Source organism: Equus przewalskii, chromosome 1 (assembly GCF_037783145.1).
Source record: "Equus przewalskii isolate Varuska chromosome 1, EquPr2, whole genome shotgun sequence".
NCBI lineage: Eukaryota > Metazoa > Chordata > Mammalia > Perissodactyla > Equidae > Equus > Equus przewalskii.
Genome location: NC_091831.1, coordinates 112,229,487 through 112,251,903, shown reverse-complemented (window position 1 = coordinate 112,251,903; position 22,417 = coordinate 112,229,487). Strand labels below are relative to the sequence as shown.

The 22,417-nt window shown below is 38.0% G+C and overlaps 1 protein-coding gene across 2 annotated transcripts in view; it reads left to right on the top strand.

Moving 5' to 3' along the window:
- GABRB3 (gamma-aminobutyric acid type A receptor subunit beta3) overlaps positions 1-22,417 on the top strand; it is a 221,627-nt gene that overhangs the window by 178,714 nt on the left and 20,496 nt on the right. For both annotated transcript variants that reach the window (XM_070572263.1, XM_070572253.1), the window contains exons 5-6: positions 4,049-4,131; positions 7,048-7,185. In XM_070572263.1, coding sequence (XP_070428364.1) covers positions 4,049-4,131; positions 7,048-7,185 — 221 coding nt within the window. The remainder of the gene's footprint in view (positions 1-4,048; positions 4,132-7,047; positions 7,186-22,417) is intronic.

Here is a 22,417-nt window from a genome sequence, read left to right as displayed (position 1 = left end):
CCTTTACTCAGCTGTGCAGGCAAAGGACACACAGGGATAGTTCACAGACAGTATCCAGAGATAGCAGGTATCTCATTATAGGATTTTAAACTTGCTCTGTAGCATTTAATGCTTCCTTTATAAACTTCAAGTTTATTCCTTGAGTTTTCATACTTTTGACTATTAAACATATCTTTAGGAATGTTTCACTTATAAAAGCAGGACTATCTACTAAACTCTATTCCACAATGGGTTAAATATCACTACTGTTACTGCACGTGTAGCATGTAGAATATTTATTTTCTCCCTTTGTATATTATATTTCCAACTTGTCATATATATAATGAAAATGATGTATATATATGATCTCTCTGTGTGTATATATACGTGTGTGTGTGTAAGATACATGTATATCTACAAAAAACAAATTTCTCTACCCTACTTGCTCCTCTTTCAAAACAAGAACCTGTGTCATACCTCATTCCCTGAGTAAGCTTTTAAAAGTTGAATATATTTCGTACTTTAAGGCAGAAGAGGTGTCAAGGAGGTAGTTGAGTATAGGATTCAGGCTGCCTGGGTCTGAATGCCGCATCTGCCTTCCAGTAGCATTGTAAATGTGTCCACAACCTACTTATTCTTTCCAAGCCTTGGTTTGCTCATCTTCAAACTGGGAATAATACTAAGACTTTAGTGGTGTGGTGGTTGTTGTTGTTGTGAGATTAAATATACAAGTATTCAAGTGCTGAGCACAGAGCTGGGCACAAAGCAAACCCAACCAATGTTACATGAAGTACCGGTGGGATCGCATGCTGTCCTGGGCACAAAGATAGTAAGTCAGTATCCTTTCCTATAGCCTTATCCAGTCCTCTGTCCCTTGCTTCTCCACTTCTCCATCAATTTTGGCTTTTTTTTACTTTCTACTTTTAGCACCCTCAAAGTGTGACTATTTTGTAAAGTAAGGACAAATTAAATGCAGATAACTTTTTTGTCACTTGGCCGCCATCTTTCTCTGCTTTTCTATCAGAAGCATACGTTGCAGCCATAGAGACTCTAAGCACTGCTCTCTCTCAAACAAAAAACAAAAAAGAAACACCAGCCAAAAAAACAGTAATCTGCTGAAGAGTAATACTGCAGAAATCCTCACCCGGTCATATTTCTCATTGACTTCACCACTATTCCTTAGAAACAGTTTTGGAATTCTCAGATTACAGAGGCTGTGGAAGTGGAGCTAGATGTTGGTTAAGTTCCCCTCTCGGAACAAATAAGATTTATTAGGGAAAAGTATGGAAAGGTGTGTTTGAGTGTTGGGGATTATGCAAACGGAGCTCAGATGTCATTGTGGCTTCCCTGTCCTTGGTTGATCTGTATTAACTAGGCTTGAGCTCTCAGTTCTGTGGACTGTGAAATTCCCTCATATGGCTTCTGCAAAGTCCCAGGGATACAAAATTTGGTCAATTCACTCAGATAGTCCACTCCTCAAGCTTGTTATAAGTTCCGTCAACTTGAATGAAGGTTTTTTGGCTTAGGGAGGGGTTCTGGCAGGTTGCCCCTTTCTTGATTTCTTTGCCCCCCTTCCCTGTCCTTGCTTTTCTGTCCAGCAGCACACATACACTTTCCTTCTTCTGTTGTGTCATCCCTGTGCTTACATTTCACAGCATGAGTAGGCTGTCATGTCTTACTTTCCACCTTGAGAAAGTTTTCTGTGCATTTCTTCCATAGGAAAAAGAGTAGTGAATAGATGTTTTTACCTTATTCCTCAAGTAAATAGGAAAAGGGCTTCATTTTATGGCTAGTATTATGTCAAAATGAGAAGACAGGACAACAGCTGCACTGGGGATACTCTCACCAATTTGTCTAACTTCATGTTCCCCTTCCAATAATTCTCATGCAATACTGTACATAATGTCCCCAAATAGTGTGGACATGTTTGTGTTTGTGTGCGTGCACATGTGTTTCAGGGATCATTGGGCAATGAATAAGGAAAACAAACAAAAAATAGTATGCTAATTGTTGACTCTGTTCAAGTGAATACGTACCAAATATGTGGGAAAATTTAAAATATTTGAACATTTCCAGAAGAGATCTTTTTCTTTTCTTCATAAAAATTTGTAATTTTAGCAGAACGTTATTCTAATTTTGTCTTGTAGTCATCTTCTATGGATGTTGGGTTGTAAATCTGCCATAAAACATGCCAGAATTTAAAAGTGTGAGGCTGGTTCTTCAGTTGGCTAGAAAGTCAGATGCTGTGGAAAAATACACCAAAGAGCTATGTGTTGACTTTGGATTACAGAATGTAATCCACACCTTGGAATGATAATTGAAAGTGCTATGACATTTAGAAAAAACACACTTTCACCATTGGTATGGGTCTTCTAGCATATGCCCGCCTGTCACTTGCATACTATTTATAGAGAAAAATTTAGCATTGACCCACGATTGCCAAAAATGTTGACATTTTCCCTCTCTGCTCTTCTCAGCCACTGAAATGTAAAACTTTCTTTAACCTACTGCTTAACCAGATGCTATCGAAGGACATACTTTACTCCATTATTCCCTTAACACCTGCAATTAGGGTAAATGAGACAAGCCCAACAGAACCAGCACATGCCTGGTGTTTTACTAGTGTTTTGTTTAGGGTCTGATAATAGGAGCAGAACTTGCTTATATTGCCTGAAATAGTAGAAGGTTTATTGTGAATATTCATGTAGAAGGCTATCCAGAGAAAGCTAAATACTGGGCTTAAAGAAAGGTGGAACCTGGAAAGTAGTTGGGAATTCAGGATAACTCTACAGATTTCAGGAGAAAGGATTCTTACTTCTTCATTCTTATGATCCACCATTGAATGGGCTTTGCCAGGGCAGCCAGTTGCACAACTTCCACATAAGCTATGAGAATGCTGCTCCCTGAGGTGTGTAGTACATACCCTAAAAGGCCGTGCACTGTGGCCCAGCCACAGTAACCACTATCTCCTCAACCATCCTCTCTCTGCATTCCTCTATTTCTATTATGCTTTCTCATGCCTTACTCTCCAATTTGAAAATGGCATCACATGCCTCTAAATCATGAACTCGCAAGTTCAGTTGCATTCTTGTCTTTAATTCATTTCCATGGAAGAGAATCCCTTCAGCTCCATTCTGCCTTTTAACTCAGGCCGCATCATAGATTCTTGATCAACTAATGGATGACTGTCCATGAATCAGGGACCCAGCCAAGTGGTGGGGAGGTGGTAGGATTCTAGAAGAAGAGAAAATTTAAAACGTGGTGGCTAAATTTGCATTTTCAACAGAGGCTTTGGGTAGATTGATTTCTCTAAAATGAGGCTGTAGACAGTAGGAAATGAACTTGACATTTCTGGAAATGTTGTCTTTCAATGTGCAATTGGTTTAACCATTGCCTGACAGAGACTTAACTGTCCTTAGGCCATGATATCAATTCTTTTCATGGCTGGGATTGACCTGAAGGGAAGCTAACCCACTCACTTTGATTAATAATCAATAACATAAAAGTCAAATATTTTCTTTGAAAAGATAGATATCTCATGGTGAAAAGCTCTGGAGTGTTAGGACACAGCCCAACGGTTGACTATAATAAAATATGATCAAGCAGAAACTTAGCTCAGAGTTCCCAAGTGTAGCCTGTGAATCTGTAGCTACTTGAACACTTCACATGGAAAGTCAGAGAAATTCAATCTCAATTTAATCAGCATTGTTGCCATACCCAAGTTTTCTCTGTGCAATAAAGGTTAGAGAGCCACTAGACAAGGAGGCAGAACAAAAATGGCAGATAAAAGCTTCCTTAAAAACCTCTTTCTCTGCTCTTGATTATCCAAAGTCAACAAGACTCCGTGAATAATTTCATAGGATTTAAAGTTTTGTGTTGCTTTTCTTAATAAAGCTAGTCTACAGTATACTAAAAACCTATTCATTGAGTGTCTATCATGAAATATGTTTAGTCAGGTATACGTTGAGGAGGGGTCCTCCATGAGGGTTACTCATTGTTTATGTAGAGGCGATTTTCCTGCTGCATGTCTCATCCCACCTTTAATATCTTCCCTTGCTGTTTGTTTCAGAATCACCACAACTGCAGCGTGCATGATGGACCTGAGGAGATATCCCTTGGACGAGCAGAACTGCACTCTGGAAATTGAAAGCTGTGTGTACCTGTATTTCTTTTTCACTCACTTTGTGTTTTAGGCCATCTTGTCATTATTTGGCATCTTTTCCAAGACATATGCAATTTTCTTGACGTAGTTTTTAACTATCTTAAAGATTGGAGATCTAAACCTCCACTCTGCTAATTTCACTGTCATGGCAGAGAGACAGAGAGAGAGAAACAGAGACAGAGAAAGAGTGACAGAGATTGAGACTCAGTATAGAAGAGTTCTCCATTCTAATCTGATTAAGAGAGTCTGTTTGCTGTGCTGAAATATAAGAAAACAAATCAGTCCATTTGATGAGAAGAGAGCAAACCCTGAGATGCAATTTTCTTACAGTGTGCTTCATCACTCCTGAGTGGCAGTACTCCTGGGACCCTGACAGTTGGAGTAAAACTCATTTCCCATCAGGAACTCAGCTTTACAAGCGAGCTATTTCTACATCTTGGCAATTTTCTTCAATTTGAAGAGTAGTTAGATGCCTTATTGACAATTCAGTGTTGAGTGCCTCTGTGTGAGGGACAAGAGCTGCATCTATATCATCTAACAAACTAATGTCCTGCCTACTACCTAAACTACATCTCCTGACATATCCAGTGCTGTTGTTGTTACTTATCCTGACCTATCATAGATAGGCTTATAATTAGTCTCAATTGGATTTGGGCCTGTCAGTATTTATATTGAAATTCTTTGGGGATGCAAATGACTAACTTTGCAATGTCACTTGATGCATTTGTGGTGAGAAGTGACTGTCTTTGTGAATAAACATATTGGGAAGTTGCACTGGTGGTAGGTCAGTGTCCAGGTCCCAGACGGAGCGGGCCCACTGTGTCCCTCACTTCTACTCTACATCACTGTCATGTTTTCTGAGAGCTGAGCTTTCAGAAGATGAGGGACATGAATTCATGTCAAGTGCTGCATAATGGAATTGTCTGGGGATATTTAGCATGGAGCACAAAAGGCTCAGGGGAAAGATGATGATTCCCCAGTAGCTGAAGGCCTATCCTAGGAAGTTAAATGGATTCTGTGTGGCTGGAGGGCACAACTCCCAATGAGTTGATGAAAGTTTCAGGAAGGCAAATTTGGAATCTAAGTAAAGAAGCAGTCTAAACATGTAGTGAGTGCGTTGAACCAAGATTCTGTTACTGTGATGCTTGAACCAAGATGGGGGATGTGTGGGAAGTCTGTTGTAAAAGAGATTTCCTCAGAGTGTGTGAGGCCCCTCCCTGCCTCGGAGAATCCATGGTTAAAATATTTGAGTGGAAGAAGGGACTCTCCCAATTGTTTGTGTGAAAGATTTTATTTAAGTCAAGATGCAAATGTGGGGAAGAGTGAGCCATGCAAAATTCTGGAAGTATGTCCCCTCAGAGGGCACACAAGCCCTGGGCACAGCATGCTGGTCTGAGCTACAGTCCAAAGGCAAGTGGGTGTGGGCTGAGCAAGGGAGGGAGAGGGCGTGGGCATACTTATAGTGCACACAGGGGCCAAACCTGTAGATTCTTGGGGTCCTGGTAAGGAGATTGGACTTGTTTTGCTGATTGCATTGGGAAACATTTGAGGGTTTTAAGCAGAGGAGTGGTCTTGATAAGATGTATGTTTTATTAACAATCATCATGGCTGCCAGGTGAGAATGGAATGCAAGGAAGTCAGAGGGAAGGGAGGAGACAGAGGTGTAACCACTGTGATCCAGGGTGAGAGGACAGTAGATGGGACTAGGGAGATGGCATTAGTCTTGGAGAGCAGTTGTCCCCATAGCTTTGGTCTAATTGCTTGTCTAATGTCAAATATTGAGTATCTGCCTTTGGTTGTATTGTATGTTCAAATCAAAAAGTCCATTATATTGATAGGGTATTTTTCTCTACGTGTGAGTTTTAATTGACCTTTCTGATAAGCTTGACCTAATCCTTAGACCTAATCCTTTAGAAAACTCCTCCTGGGTGCTGCAAGTAACATCAGACTTTACTCCTATTTACTCACTGTCAAGAAGCATTGACTGATTACCAAGTGAGCATGAGCAATGTGCTAAGAGCTGGGTTTGGAGTTAAAATCCAACTAAAATCCAACTAATCCTCTTTGTAATGAGACCATTGCACAAATCTCTAAGGGCCAAGAGTGTCCCAAGAAAAGGCATTTCTAAGGATCGCAAACCTCACGGCCAGGAACACCTGATGCAACCATCCAAAAAAGCCAAGAACACTACTTTTGCTCTGAGAGCGTCTGATGTTATTAAACATCATTTGGTTAAATTCACCCTCAGTGTTTTAACTTTTCAATAGCTTGTGAGAGGCATTGCCTTTCTAGAATTCTCCATACTTGAGTTCTCATTTTTTCTTACAGCCAGCTTATTCAGTGCTGTTAACATATGTTTTAAATTCGTTTCTGTGCAATGTCCAGGCCAGCTCTACAGTTAGGCTTTGCAAACAGCTCTGGTCAGAGCACTCAGCCTCCCCAGTTTCCCTGCTTTCCAATGCCAGCCTGGTCCAAATCAAACAGCAGAGGTAACAGAAGAATATTCAAAAGTTAGTTCTTTGCTGACACCTCTTCTTAGATGAGCACATCAAACAAATCTACAGTCATGAGTCACTTAACAACAGGGATATGTTCTGAGAAATGCATCCTTAGGCCATTTCATCATTATGCGAACATCATAGAGTATATGTACACAGATCTCGATGGTATAGTCTACTGCACACCTAGGTTGTATCATACTAATCTTATGAGACCATCATATGTGCCATTCATTGTTGACCAAAACGTTGCTAGGTGGTGCAAGATTGTATTTCAAATAGTCTTGGCAAGCTGTTAACATGGGCAAGCTGTTACTTCTGTTTTATCTGTGACAGTTTCTTTAGCTTTGCATGTAGACAATGATGGTGTTTCATTTCCGCCATGTCCCTGCTTCTTTCTCCTGGCAGATGGCTACACCACAGATGACATTGAATTTTACTGGCGTGGTGGTGATAAGGCTGTCACAGGAGTGGAGAGGATTGAGCTCCCACAGTTCTCCATTGTGGAGCATCGTCTGGTTTCAAGGAATGTCGTTTTTGCCACAGGTGAGTTCTGCATCCACTAATGCTACCTGGAGGGACACTGGCTGCCTGGGCTGTGATGGTCTCCTTATGAAATATCCTGCAACTGACTTACAGTACTGGGTCATGTGAAGAAGCACCATTATAAATAATTCATAATCTTAGCCACCCCTTTTTCCTGTACCTAAAGGAGATCAGTCAGCTTTGATGAGTAGAAAGGATCACCTGACAAAGAGATGTACTATGGGACTGGTTATTGAGAAGTTAAAAGACTCAGGGCGAATTTAACTAACTGATGTTTGGTAACATAAACAACTCTCATCTGGGCAGACAGGAGACCACTGATGGCCTTGAGGCAGGAAGGCAGGGCAGGGAGGAAGACCTGAGGCGGTGAGTGCTGTTTTCTTGGAAGTAAGAGGCCTTCTCCCCACTTCTGGGCTAGCAGTCAGCCTTGGTGGTCCAGGAACTTGGGTCACCTGCAGTTAGCGATGCCTCTTCAGACACCGTCATCTGTTTCTAATATTATCTGGTTAAGGTTGCCCCAACCTGGGTTTCATTGTCATCTTTGTTTCAACTGTCCAGAGACTGAGAAGGTATCTTTAGCTTTCCTGTCTGCCCTGGCTGAGCTTTTATTAAATTACAACCATGTGTATTTTACAATGTGTAGTGCTTCCTCTGTATACTTACTGAATGCTGCATATTATAATTGAGATAATAGATGAAGTGCTTTGTAAATGGTAAGCTATTACAAAGACCACAAATTCTGGGTAGAAAATGCTAAATGAAGGGACCTCCCACCTCAGCTTTTTCCTGTTGATAGAGCTGCAACAACAATGAGTGTGTAGAGATTAGCCCCAGTCCTGTGCTGGCATTCATGAAGCCTGAAGGCCTTCTTTCTCTGCCTATTGCCTCTGGCTTAAATGCCAATGACACACAGCCACCTGCCTCCCTTTGCCTGGCTACCTCCTACTATTTCTTTAGATTAATCTAGATGCTGCTTCCTCTGGAAAGGCTTTTAGGCCCTGCTCTGCTCACACACTTCCTCCCCAGCCTGGGTTAAGTGGCTGCTCTGTGTTCCCACGGTACTGCACTGAGTGCCATCTAGCTCTGCTGTGCCTGTATCCTTAAGAATGCATCTCCTTTAGGAGGCACATGTCCGCCTCATGATTTAGCCCCTCCCCCTCCCCACCTTGTGGAATGCCTGACACATCCCAGGCATGTAACAGTAGACACTGAGCAAGTGAACAATGAGTCAAGTGCCATCTTCCCTCTTCTTCACCCCAGCCTCTAAGAGCCAATGGACAAAAGCCCAAATGTTTAAGGACCATTTTTATGTAGTGCCACTTTATCCTCTGTTGCAAGATGTCCTGAAAATGTCCCTGCAGTCTCTGGAGAGGTTGCCCTGAGGTGCTCACCTCAGGTGGGCAGTGAAAGCTGACAGGGACATAGGCTTATCATTAAGGAATAGCTTCCACAACCAAGAAAATTGCCCTGTGATGCATTGAATAAAGTGAGTTATTGCTTTTAAAACCGGGATCAAACTGTTTCATGCTCCAAGTGTTAGGAGCAAAAGGTCTACTCAGAACACAGGGGTAGCGTTCTCTCTGTGGAATAATCCTGCCTGTGCCTTCCTTTGTTTCGAAATTGCAGTTATGGCCAGTGGGCTGCTGCCATGAGGATCTCTTAGTGCATTTTCATCCAGCCTCACCAGAAAGCCTGATGAGGTGTTTGTGGAGGGTGCAGTGCTTCCACAGAAAACTGCAATCACTTAGAATGGCCTTCCTGAATCCTCTAGCTGAAAACCACTCAGAGGCACTTTTTTCCGGGTGCAGTCTTTGTCTTTCTTTTAAGTGTGCATATGGTAGAACATAGCCCAAACACATCCAGAGAAAATATACACTACAGGTATGGGGAAAATATTTAAACTATGCTTTGAGCCACCAGGCCATCAGAATGCAATATCATTTCTTCTTTCCAGTGCTTACCAAGTTTCTGCATTGGCAGAGTGTAGCCAGGGGCTCCAGATCAGTCAGCTATAAACCTCCCATCTTCCAAATTGCTTGCACTTTAAAATTATTCTAATTCATCTATTTATGTAGAAACTTTATAAGCCACACTGTTTAAAAATTATTTTAAAACTAAATATTATACTAATTTATTTTTCTTTCCACACGTATTCTGAATTAATAAGATTTCAATCAGTAAACTGGATTGAAGGAGTCTCTAGCCTGGGAAAAAACTCAAAAAAGGGATTAGGAAAGAGAAAACACTTCAGAGGTTTATTTGGAACAGGCAAACAGAGTACATGTTGAAGATTCAATGTGATTCCATCCAGCAGGGTGTGAACACAGAGCTGTCACACTGGAGTCTGCAGGACAATGGCTGGAGGCAGGTTGGGACTCTTGGGAGGTGAGTGAGGCATTTAGGATGCAAAATGGCCCTTGGGTCAGAGAGGAGAACAAGGAGCCTCTAATCCTATGGGATTTCTCACTGGGCCTTCATGGTTTCAGCAGTGTTCCCCAGACGGTGTCTTCGCTCTCTTACTTAGAGAGGTATTTAGCGGGAATTAAGCCACGGTAAGAGAACCTGCTTAGCTATATTCAAGAGACAGTACGTACAGGCTTTGAAAACACAGACTCTGGAGCCAGACCATCAGAGCTTAAGTCCTAATAGAAATTTGCTAGGAGTGTGACCCAGGGTAAGTTATTTAACCTCTCTGAAAAACCAGGGATATTAATAATATATATTTGGTAGGGGTGTTGAGATGATTACACGAGTTAATAAAGTAAATAAAGAGCCTAGAATAGTGCCTGGCCCATAGTGAGCACTGATTAGCTCTCATTAATTAAAATGTGTGGGACCAGCAATGAGGCATATTTTGAGGAATAGATACTGTGGTGGCTGACCAGAGCTTTGTATGTTAGAAAATCTATGACATTATTCTCCTGGACTATTGGTCATGACTGACTCCTAGTTGCTTGTCTGAGGGTTTTGTAAGAATAGAGATTGTTTGGGTTCATATTTGTATCCCTAATACATATCTCAGTGCCTCGTTCACCCAATAATTTGAAAACTGAATGATTATTGAATTGAGAGAGGAAATCTGATCATCATTACTAGGTATGTATTCAACTCTAATCAAATGGATCGTTTCTGCAAAAGAGATGCTTTATAAATTAATGACATTATATATTCAAATGTCTAATGTACTGAAATATTATGCGTTAAAAGAAAAATCCACATAAAATCTCTTTGTACCTGGGGAGGAAATTAAGTATAACTTTGCCCAGAAAGAAGAGCTGTGTACATAAGTGTGTTTTAAAGATAACAAAGAAGCACTGTCTTAGTTCATCAACAAATAATTATTCAGTTCTTACCATGATTCAGCAAAAATATTTCAACCTCTTTATACTCAAAACAAAGCAAGTCCACATTACTGTAACTTAACTTATAACTCTAATGGCATGCTACATTATAGTTTGTAGCACCTTGTTTTAAACTTTTTTATTAATGTCCCTTAGAGATTGGTGGTTAACAAATAAATTAGCCCAAGTTAAAGTACAGGAAAACTGAAGCCCAGTGATGATAAAGATTTGACCAGATTTACATAGTAAAGCTAGAAAGGACAAAGATTAATCCCAGGTTCCTGACAAATAGGAACCCCTGATATATTTTTTGACAAAGGTTTAAAAGACTAGCTTTTTTTGGCTTTATTTTAAATGATCATTTTCCATGCTTTTAAATATTAACATTATAAGGGTTCTTACAAAATGTGTAAATAGTTGGCATGGCAACAATCTCTCCCATGTGGGCCTGTCACTCCCTCCTTTACATTCCTTATTAATGTGTGTTCTTGATGCACAATGTTTTTATGCAAGTTTCCAAAGACTGACATTGGGAGTGGAATTCTAATCCAGGGACCTAGAAGTGCTTATTCCAACACCCAGAAATCCTCACTGGCAAGAAATGTACCTCTGCCTTCCAATCCATGCTGCACTTTGCTGCCGGATTAGTAGCCATGCAGCACCATTTTCACTGAGTTGTTACCCAGCTCCAAACCCTGTGATGACTTCCCTTTGCCTGCAGCACGGAATCCAGGCTCCTTCAGCTTGGATCCAAGTCTAGCTCCAACCTCTCCTCTTCAGTTTAGCCCACAAGCGTCCCCAACACAAAGCCTTGGTTTTAGTTGCTGCATTTAACTTTTTTTCTCCACCAATCATTCACTCCTGCATTTTGTCTAAAGACTTTTGCTCCTTTTATAGCCTCCATTTGATATGTTTTCTTCCTCTTTTTATTATCCAAATCCAGTACATTCATCAATGGACAGTGGAAACACCAATACCTCTCTGCTTGGCCTTCCTTGAGTGTCTCTGCTAATTATCTTTTTGCTTTAGAAAGCTTCGAATCACACACTGACAGTATCCTTCCTTTATTAACTGTCATATATTATTATTCTCACTCTCATGTATATCAGGCATTCAATAAATATATTTTTAATTAATTCGTTTGTTCATAACCATGTGCTCAGAATTCCTGCAAAATGCCCAAATCCCAAATACAGATTCTCCTCGAAAGTCAAACAGAGAAGAGAAAGAAAATTTTCATTAGGCCCATTGTATATCATTCACTATTTAAATCTTCTGGATTTCTTAGAAAGTCCTCGATCTATTACCAATATTCTTTCTTGATCCAGGACTATATTTTTTAACAGAAGAGTTTATAAAGTGAATACTGAGATTATTCTTTGACACCCTCAATCTGTAGCTTTAAGCCAAACTGAAAACATGCATGAATAAGGCTTTCTCAGAAAGAGAAAGGAGGTCAGATTAAAAGAGAAACAATGCAAGAGGGAGTCTCTCCCTCCTCAGCTTGCTGTTACCTAGATGTAAGACTGCATGGTATTTCATTTCTGCTTTAAATGTTTAAATGTCGAATGTTTTTATTATAGTCGATAGAGTTCTACCTAATGTGTGATCTAGTTCTATACAACTCATTAGGGATTTATGGTTGAATTTCAGGAAATACTGAAAGTGTATTTTTAAAATAAGTGCAAACCTAAGACTAGTTTTTGAAATGCTTTTGATTGAAACCTGGAAAGATATTGGCCTTCTATATAAGCTTTGGGCATAGTTTAAGAAATTTTTACTGCACTTAACTTTTAAAGCTGTTTTAGATAGACAATTTATAATCACTTAAAAGGTGAAGTTTAAAAATCCTTGGGGCGGGGCCAGTGGTATAGTGGGTTAAGTTTGCGTGCTCTGTTTTGGTGACCCGAGGTTCATGGGTTCAAATGCCAGGTGCAGACCTATACTCCACTCTTCAGCCCATAATGTGGTGGCATCTCACATACAAAATAGGGGAAGACTAGCACAGATGTTAGCTCAGGGACAATCCTCCTCACCAAAAAAAAGGAAAAAAGTTCTCTCAAAAATATTTAATAAAGCAAATATTATATAGTCATTTTCTAATTATTGAAGTTAAACCAGTGATTCAAGTAGAAATCTCAATAAAGGAAAGATTTTCATTCTTTTATCCAATTTCTGTTTAATTAAACATGATCAATATACATGCATTACTAAAGTATTTAGGATGTGCCAGAAATACCCAGTTGAATGTCCTTAAAGCAAACAGTTCCCAATTCATCAAAAAAAATCTGAGAATTTTAAGTAAATTGTCGAACTCCAGTTGGTGGCCCTTCTAAATAGGCTGTAATTCATTAAGCAAGACACTCCTAGGAAAGTTTAGAATTTTTCTCATGCATTATTTTTTTATACAGAGACTTGCAGAACAGAGTTTATGACTTTAATGATTATTTTATAATGTTTCTAGATGTATACCTACAGAAAAATGTTAAAAATAGAAATGTAGAGCTAAGTGAATTATCATAAAGTCTACAGTCGTTTATCTGCCATCAGATTAAAAAGTAGAATGTCTCTGGCACACCAAAATTCCCACTATGACCCCTCCTAATTTCCTCACCTTCCTGCTTCCCAAAGGAAACCACTATCCTATCACAGTAAAGTTAATTTTCTCTGTTTTTGAACCTTATTTAATGAGATAATAGAGTTTGGATTATTTTCTGACTGCATTCTTTAAGTCAACATTATTTTTATTAAATCTGTGTCGTTGTGTTTCATTTATTTTCCTTGCTATACTACTGTGTAAATACACCATGGTTTATTTATACACTCTACTACAGGTGGACTTTTGTGACTAATGCTACTATGAACATTCTTTTGCTTGTTTTTGTGAATATCTGCACACATAAATGTTGAGTATATACCTAGAAGTGGAATTGTGAATGTTCAAGCTTTTTTGATTATGCCAAACTTTTCCCAAGGGGTTGTACCAATTTGCACTCATACCAATAATGCGTGAGAGTTCCTTTTGCCCCATATCCTTGCTAACATTTCATGTGGAAGTCACCTGCTGGGTGTTGGGTGATAGCTCGTGGTTTTAACTTTCATTTCTCCATGTACTAGCGAGATTGAGCACCGTTCCCTGTTGGCTATTTGGAGATCCTCTTTTGTGAATTATCTGTGCAAGTCTCTTTTATGAGTTGTTTGCCATAAATTTTTTTATTGTTGATGGAAGCTTTTTAGAGGTTATAACATGTTAAAAAGTGTCCTTTTTACATTGAGACATACAGTGCCACATGGAATTGATTTTATATGAATAGTGTGAAGTATGGGTCAAGTTTCATTATTTTCCCCAGTGCCATTGCTCTGCAGCAACACCTTGTTTTAAATTGTTTGTATGTGCACAGGTCTGCTTTTGGACGTTTTATTCTGTGCCTTGGGTTTATTTATTCATCTTTGTACCTTTACCTCACTGTGTTAATTACTGTAGCTCTAAGTAGAGCAGATCCTTCCTTCTCTTTCTTTTTATTTACTGTTTGCTTGATTATTTTTGGCCTTTTATATTTCCATACAAATTTTATAATTAGATCATTATAATCATCTCCTTGTCACAAATTTCTTGCAGTTTCTAAAAAATCTTTATATAACTTTATATCATATTTGTTCTTGTAGGATATTTTGCTTGTTAGAAAAATTTAGATTGGCATGCTTTTTTTTGCTTCCTGTTTGAAGATATTATTTCATTGTCATAGGATATATTTGCTGGTTATAGAAATCTAGATTGGTATGCTTTTCCTTTTCTGTTTGAAGATATTATTTCATTGTCTCTGACTCCCATTGTATCTATTCATTTGTTGGTCTAACTGCTGCTAGTTTCAAATTAATCTGTTTTCCCCCTCTTCTGGATGCCTATATGATTTTTCCCTTGTTTTTGGCTTCATTGGCATTCACAATGTACCAAGATGAAGTTTTCTCTGTAATCATTCTTCTTGGTGTTTGAAGATCTTATTGAATCTTTGGCTTGAGATCTTTCAGCCATTTTGAAGCATTGTCAGGCATCATTGCTTTTGCTCCATTCTCACTCCCTTCTTCCTCTTCTAGGGTTCCAATTCCAATTCTAACAATTCCAGCATTAGGTCTTATAAGTATATCTTCCATATATCTCACCCTCTTTTCTGTATTTTTCATTTTATTTCCTCTTCATGCTTCACTCTGGAAATTTTCCTCTGATTTCTTTCAGTTCAACAATTCTTTCTTCATCTGTGTCGAATCTGCTATTATTATCCATGGAAACATTGTAGATGTTTCCTTTCCTCAAAGAGGATATGTGCCTGCCTCTGACAGGCAGCTAGAAGTGCTAGTAAACCAGGGCAAGCTTCATCTAATTTCTTGGATTTGGGTTAATTCTGAGTTCAGATTCAGCTCTTGTTCATGCTTGAGTCCTTCTGGTTTATCTTTGCATTCTAGGTGGAGTTCTTTGGAATCCTACCCCTCAGATATGAATTTAATACAGCTTCCCTACTTGGTGGTCTCTGTCAACAGGTTTTGCCCCCTTAGTCTCATGAGTCTGTCAAATATTCTGCTTAGTTTTTCCTCTCTCTCTTCTAGAACCTGCAGCTACCTGAAACGTGGGGCTCAGTTTCTTTTTCTCCCAGATCTTGGCCCAGATTTTTACTAGCTTCAGTGCTTTCAAGGAGATATATTTAACTTTTGTCCATTTTTTTTCTAGTTGTTTCTCTTAGGAGAATTATATAATTCCTAAACACCATGGTTTATTTTTCAGTCATTTTGGGTTTTTCTGAAAAGCTTAAGTTGTTTAAATATTAATTCTTAGTTAGTTTGGACTATGAGAGTGAAAAAGAAGAAAATTTGGAATGTATTTTTTTACAGTCACATTTTGGAAATTATAAAGCATTTAATTCTGTATTTTATGATAACATTATATAGAGGAAGCATTTGTCCAGAATAGTGTGCTATTGGGGAGAAAGCTGTAAAGCTCAAAGTCAGGAGATTTAAGTCCTTGGTTATAATAATAACAAGCTGTGAAAATGTGAACAAAGCAGTTGAACAGCAGATAGGTAAAGAGATCAGGTTAGAAGAAACACTGAATTATATTTATTTCAACAAATATATGCAGCTAACAATCAAAGAGTCCCTTAAATATCACCCTGGAGAGAAAATCACCAGATTGGGATTTCAGCCTTTGTATTGGTCTTAAATGCATATTCTGCTGACCAGCATAATTTGAGATGTACAGTTTTTGCCAAACCTGAAATTTACTCCTAACCGTTTGGTTTTCTTTGAGCTAAAAGCCTGAGATTTTTGCTAGATACACGGAGAAGAGATTATTTAATATGTTTCTTTAATTATATCATGTTTTTATTTCTCTTCCTTTTTTTCTGGAGTAAACTTGGATTGATATATTGTAACTTTATTTCAAAATACTTCCAACAAGATTAGAAGAAAGAAAAAGAGAAGGATCTAAAAATGAATGATGATGAAAGAGTTCTATTAAGAAATGTGAATTTTTTATTCTTCAAAATTACTTTTCAACATACCATTTTGCTTTTCATTAATGATTATAATGAATTGAATTTTTTTAAAAGTCTGAATGTCACCTTGTTAATACATGACTTAATTTTCTCTATTCTATTTGTGAACTCCAAGCTTTAGTCTTTTCTAACCTAAAGACTTGTGATCAAATTATTGCCCATTGGGTCTATAAATAACACCTACTATAGGTCTAAAGAAGATATTAAATGAAATGTTAAAAGAAGGAATTACCATCTGTATCTCATTTATAATTTAGCTTTTTTTTTTTAAAGATTTTATTTTTTCCTTTTTCTCCCCAAATCCCCCCGGTACATAGTTGTATATTGTTTGTTGTGGGTCCTTCTAGTTGTGGCATGTGGGTTGCTGCCTCAGCATGGTTTGATGAGCAGTGCCATGTCCACACCCAGGATTCGAAGCGACGAAACACTGGGCCACCTGCAGCGGAACGCGCGAACTTAACCACTCGGCCACGGGGCCAGCCCCCTCATTTATAATTTAACTTAATCTTAAATTCCAGGGACAAATTCCCATTCTTTTACCCCTGTTGACTTTTGTTAGGATTCTTAGAGACAACATGCTTCACCTGTGCTTCCTGGCCAAATACTACCCCTAATCCCTCAGTCCAAAATGGCAGGACCAGAGCAAGCTCACTCTAAGTGCCAAAGGGGAGCTTAACTAACTTATCTTGTTGCTATGACGTCATTTTCCTTTAAGGGCTTCTGATCTATGAAACATGTCTCACTACAGAAGTCAGATTTCTTCAGAGATTCATTGCTTCACACTCCCTTTGCAAAAACAATTCTTGTCTATCTTCATTTTCTGGAATTGCTTTTAAGACCTCCAGCACAATTTTTAAAATATGCTCCAAGGTAAAAACTCTTAGATTACAGAATCCTGAGCACAGAGGGCACCATAGAGTGAGAAAATGGGAAGGAATTTATTGAGTGTGCATTTGGGGCCATCAGATAGTATGTTTTGTACTTGATTTATATTAAGCCATCTAAGCTCCATCTAAGTAAAGTTCCATCTAAGTAAAATACATGTATAGGTATTCTATTTTTCTTTATAACAGATTTATTGAGATATAATTCACATACCATACAATTCACTCATTTAAAGTGTATAATTCAATGATTTTTAGTATATTTACATAGTTGTTTGATCTTGACCACAATCAATTTCAGAATATTTTCATCACCCCAGAAAGAAACCCTGTACACATCAGCAGTCACTCCACATTTCCCCCAACCTGCCTCCCCTAACCCTAGGCAACCACTAATCTAATTTCTGTTTCCTATGGATTTGCCTATTCTGTACATTTCATATAAATGAAATCATACAATATCTGGTTATTTGTGACTGGCTTCTTTCACTTGGCATGAAGTTTTTAAGGTTCATCCAAGTTGTGACATGTATCAATACTTTATTCCTTTTTATTGCTGAATACTAGTCCATTATATGACTATATCACATTTTGTTTATCCATTTATCAGTCAATGGTCATTGGGTTGTTTCCACCTTTTGGCTGTTAGGAATAAGGCTGCTATGAACATTTGTGTACAAGTTCTCCCATGGACGTATGTTTTCATTTCTCTTAGGTATGTACTTAGGAATTGAATTTCTGTGCCATATGGTAACTATTCTTAACCTTTTGAGGAACCGTCAAACTGTATTCCAAAGTGGCAGCACCATTTAATATTCCCAGAAGCAGTACATGAGGGTTCTAATTTTCCACATCCTCATCAATACTTGTTATTGTCTGTCTTTTGGATTGTAACCTTTCTAGTGAATATGAAGTGGTATCTCATTGTGGTTTTGACTTACATTCCTCTATGAAGTAGTGATGTTGAGTATCTTTTCATGTGCTTATTATTGAAAACTCGTCTTACCTTCTTTGAAGAAACGTTTATTCAGAGCCTTTGCCAATTTTTAAATTAGATTGTTTTTGTTTTTTCTAAATGTTCTTTATGTATTCTGAATACAAGTCTATTATCATGTAAATGATTTGAAAATATTTTCTCCCATTCTGTGGGTTGTCTTTTCATTTTCTTGATGGTTTCCTTTGCAGCATAAGTTTTTAATTTTGATGTAGTATAATTTATCTGTTTTTTCTTTTGTCACTTGTGATATTCTTGCCCTGATAACAGGGTCTGAGAAGATAGTTTCCCAGAAGAATGTCTAAAATAAATGATGAGATTGAACCTGGATTGTTCAGACACCCCTGCTCTTTGCTCCAGAGTAACGTGATACAACCTTCTTGTTTTATTGTGGAGGATCAGAAAGAGAGTCATTGCCTGGTTGAGATAATGTTTGTAAAAGATTTTTTGAGCTCCAGTGCTGTTTTCCCTCTTCCTCTTTCTTATTTCATATATCTCTTTTCTTTCGTGGATTTTTTTGAATATATAATAATTAAGGTGACAAGTAATGGGAGTGAGAAGATTAATAACAGTTTTTGAATTTTAGGTAGTATTATAAAGTAAAAAGGTAGATTGTAAATGAATGAAACAGCATATTAAAGACCCTCAAGAGCAGCACTGAGCTCACAGAGCTTCTTAGGCAATGGTGGGAGAGCCCCCCACAGTGGCCGTCTTGAAGGGGGAGAGACACATGTGCATAGTTCAGCTCTGCTGCAGTTGTTAAAATATCAGTTTGTTACTTTATAGATACATTTGAGTGGCTCTTATCACTCCACAAAAGTGATGTGATATTCTATGTCCACATTTTTTATGAGTTCTTCAATAATATTAATGCCTTACAGAGTGATATTAATTTAGGCTGGATGAGAGATCCAGAGCCTTGTTTCTGGCCATAACTTTCAGTGCATCTGGGGAGAAGGAGTTGAGATCACCATCTTCAATAGATAGTTTTGCCAAGGAAGTCCTGAATTAGAATGACGCACTTGTGTTCAGGGACTGTACCTTTGTCTGTTGGCTCAGCATCTCCTTGGGAACCTGACCACATCTGCATTGGCACAAAGGCTTTAGGGCTTCTGTGCCTTTCTGTCGTAATTTTTAAGCTTCTATTGCTGTTTTGAAGGGTATGTCTTAATGCAGCTGACTCACTATTTCTCAACTTTAAATTATTGGCCACTAGTTATGATCATTTGGGGAGTTTTCCCCATAGATGCAGCATACCTCCTGGCATTTTTCATGCCAGTGTAAGGTGTAAGGACTTTGTCTAACAGAGCTATGAAGAGACTATTATACACTCTTTAAGATGCACATCAAATGGCAAGAAGCCTTTGCCTAGAAGCATAAGTCTTGACATCTCTGAGGATTCTTGTGTTTATTAACATTCTGAGGTCTCTCTCTCTCATGGCCTCTTGAAAGGCTTTTCATTTGACCTTGCTGAGTCCTTTACCCTGGAGGCTTTCCTGCTTCCCTGCCTGGAAAGAATCTTATTCAACCAGAACCATCTCAGTTCAGATATCATGAAACCTCTCATGCATCACTAAATCTTGCACCCCACAATATTTTTGTATTTCCAGTGTAGACCTTACTTCTGTTTTACTAAAGCCAGTTCTGTATAAGTCTCTCTCTGACATGGATTAGGAGCTAGTTGAGGGCATAGACTATCCTCTTATTCATCTTCGTTGTCTGCTCCACTCACCATTTGCACCTCTGGGATTATGAGACTGGGATGGGTGGGGCACATCGTGAATGCCTAAAAATTTTGTTGATTTGAAGTGGTATTTCACTTTTAAGAAATAGAATATATGATATTCTATTTCTTACTTATTATCTCTTTATTACTTATTCTTCTATAGATATTCTGTATCTATTTCTTACTTATTCTATTCTATTACTAAACAAATACATAAGAAAATGGTGTACTTTCATAATTCTAAATCCTGTGTTAATGAGAAGTTTGGCAAATTTCCAGAGATTAAGGTAGTTTTGAAATTGGATTAGCGTTCCCTTCCTCAAGGTCTCTAATCGTCTTCCAAATGTTTGACTATACAGTCATGTCATTGGCCCCCATATTGCAGGGGGCAAGGATTCCCAGAAGCATGTCAGTTGTACTTCATTACATGCGTATCAATATTTGCCTCTGTTGGGAACAGCTTTCCCGAAGAAGATGTGCTTTGGAAGATGCTAAGAAAGTTGACTTGGAAAATGGAAAGTTGAGGAACATTGTAGATTATGTTATCATTCAAAATATATTTTCCGCTCTACCCTGGGAGAGAACTGAACTTTCTTACTCCAGTGACATAAAGATTGAGATAAGACTTGCTCTGGGCAATGAAATGTGAGGGGAAGTATGTGTTACTTCTACCACAATGTCCAGCAGTGTCCCAGATAGAGGAAGCTAAGTGTCTATGTAGTAAAAGAAAGAAAAACTTTGTTGTAAGCTACTGAGATTTGGGGGCCCTTTTGTTATTGTAGCATAAGCCATGGATATAGTGGCAAGTATCTGAAGCAAGGAACAGCCATTCATAAGTGATGAGAAAAGCATGAGATTGCCATTGAATTGCAAAGTAAGATCCAATGCTGAAGTTACTTCTGTAAAGATGTTGAAGTTGCCATGGGATTTCAAACTAAGATTCAAACAAGATATTGAATGTTTTGCATATTAAACTCACTAAAGAGTCACATAAACAAATCAAATATACCTATTTTTATTCTTTCAGCATACAGATGTATTTATTGATAACTAGAGATGGTTTACACATTTAGCAAGGCATTACAGTGTATGAAAAATACATTATTCTACAAGCTCTGCTTTTGGGTTTGTACAACTTGCTAAGGAAGATCTCACCTTGGTAATTATTAATAATTGTAATTTTAATGAGAAAGCAAATAACTCAAGAGGATAATTACTTACATTTGGAGGGAAGAAGAAGAAAGGATTCAGGGAAGGTGTGGCATATGACCAAAGCCTTGAGGTATGGATAAAGGAAGACATTTCTTAATAAGGGAATAGTGAGTGTGAACCAATAGAGGCAGGAAATATGGACAATTGTTTTGAGTCAGTGAGGGCACTCTTTGAATAGAAAATATTATGCTTAATTCAGGAACATGGTGGAAAATAAAACTAAAGTTAATTTTGGAAAACATTTTGAAGAACTAAAATTCCCAAATGAGTATTCTAACCTTTATGTGAAGCAATGAGCCATAGAAGGTTTTGAATATGGCATGACAGTGCACGCCCATGCTGTGCTTCTGGAATTTGTGGATGGAGCATGGGGCCAGGGACCTGGAGATGGCAAGGCCCACGATGAGGCTCTGACCCAGATCAGTAGTGCATTATGTCAGTGATCCACATATACATGGAATGTAATATAAAACAATAGAGTGTATCAAATCTATGTCCAGGGAAGATTTATTCCAATGATGGTGCTGGGAAAATTGGTTAGCTGCTTTTGGAACAAAAATCAATGTACACACTCCTTTTAGATCAAACATTGAAATAAGTGCCAACCCTCAAAATAAGTTTGTGGTTAGACCTCTGTTGTGAACTTATCTAAGCCTAAAAGCAAGTTTTAAAAATAACAAGGAAAAGATGAGACAGATTCAACTACATACGAAAATTTAAGTACTTATATGTCTCCCACTCAAACCCTCTATAAGTTTAAAAAAAAACAACTGAGAAAATGCTTGCAGAGAATACAAGCAAGGATTGGTGTCAAAAGGACTCAAATGAATAAGTAAGAACAGTAAAAGGATCAAAAAATGAGAAAAATGAATAAGTATAATCAGATCATTTATGAGATTAAATACAGAGAAAAAAACATTTAGGAAGCATTCAATTAACGAAAGTGATTAAAAGGACAAATTTTTCACAAGGAAATTAGCAGAAGTTATTTTTAAGAAATATTTTGTAATATTTTCATGTTTACAAAGTGAGATAGGCAATTCTATAAAGTGCTCATAGCAGCATGTCCACTGGTATGATTTTGTTTGTGAAGTAATTTGGCAATTACACATTGGCCTAGCAATTACCCTTTTACCATATTCATCCTAAAGAAATAAGTCTAAATATAGCAAAAGGACTCTACTCAAGATATTCTTAAGAATATTTATAGTTTTGCAAAAATGGAAATAACCTAAATTTGCAGCATTCAGGAAAATGTATTTATGAACTATAGAGTACATATATATATGTATTTGATGGAAAATTAGGAAGAATTTAAAATTGTGTTTACAAATAATTTGTAATGAGTAGGAAAATGTTTATACTGTGCTGACAGTATAATATATGCATTTGATCAGAGCCATGTAAAGGAAACTGTGTGCATGCACACGCATGCAGACATGCACACACACAAAACAATGGGAGGAATTTCCCAGATTGTCAGCCTTTAAGTGTTGGGTCTCTTAGGTGATTTCTTTTCTCCTTTATAT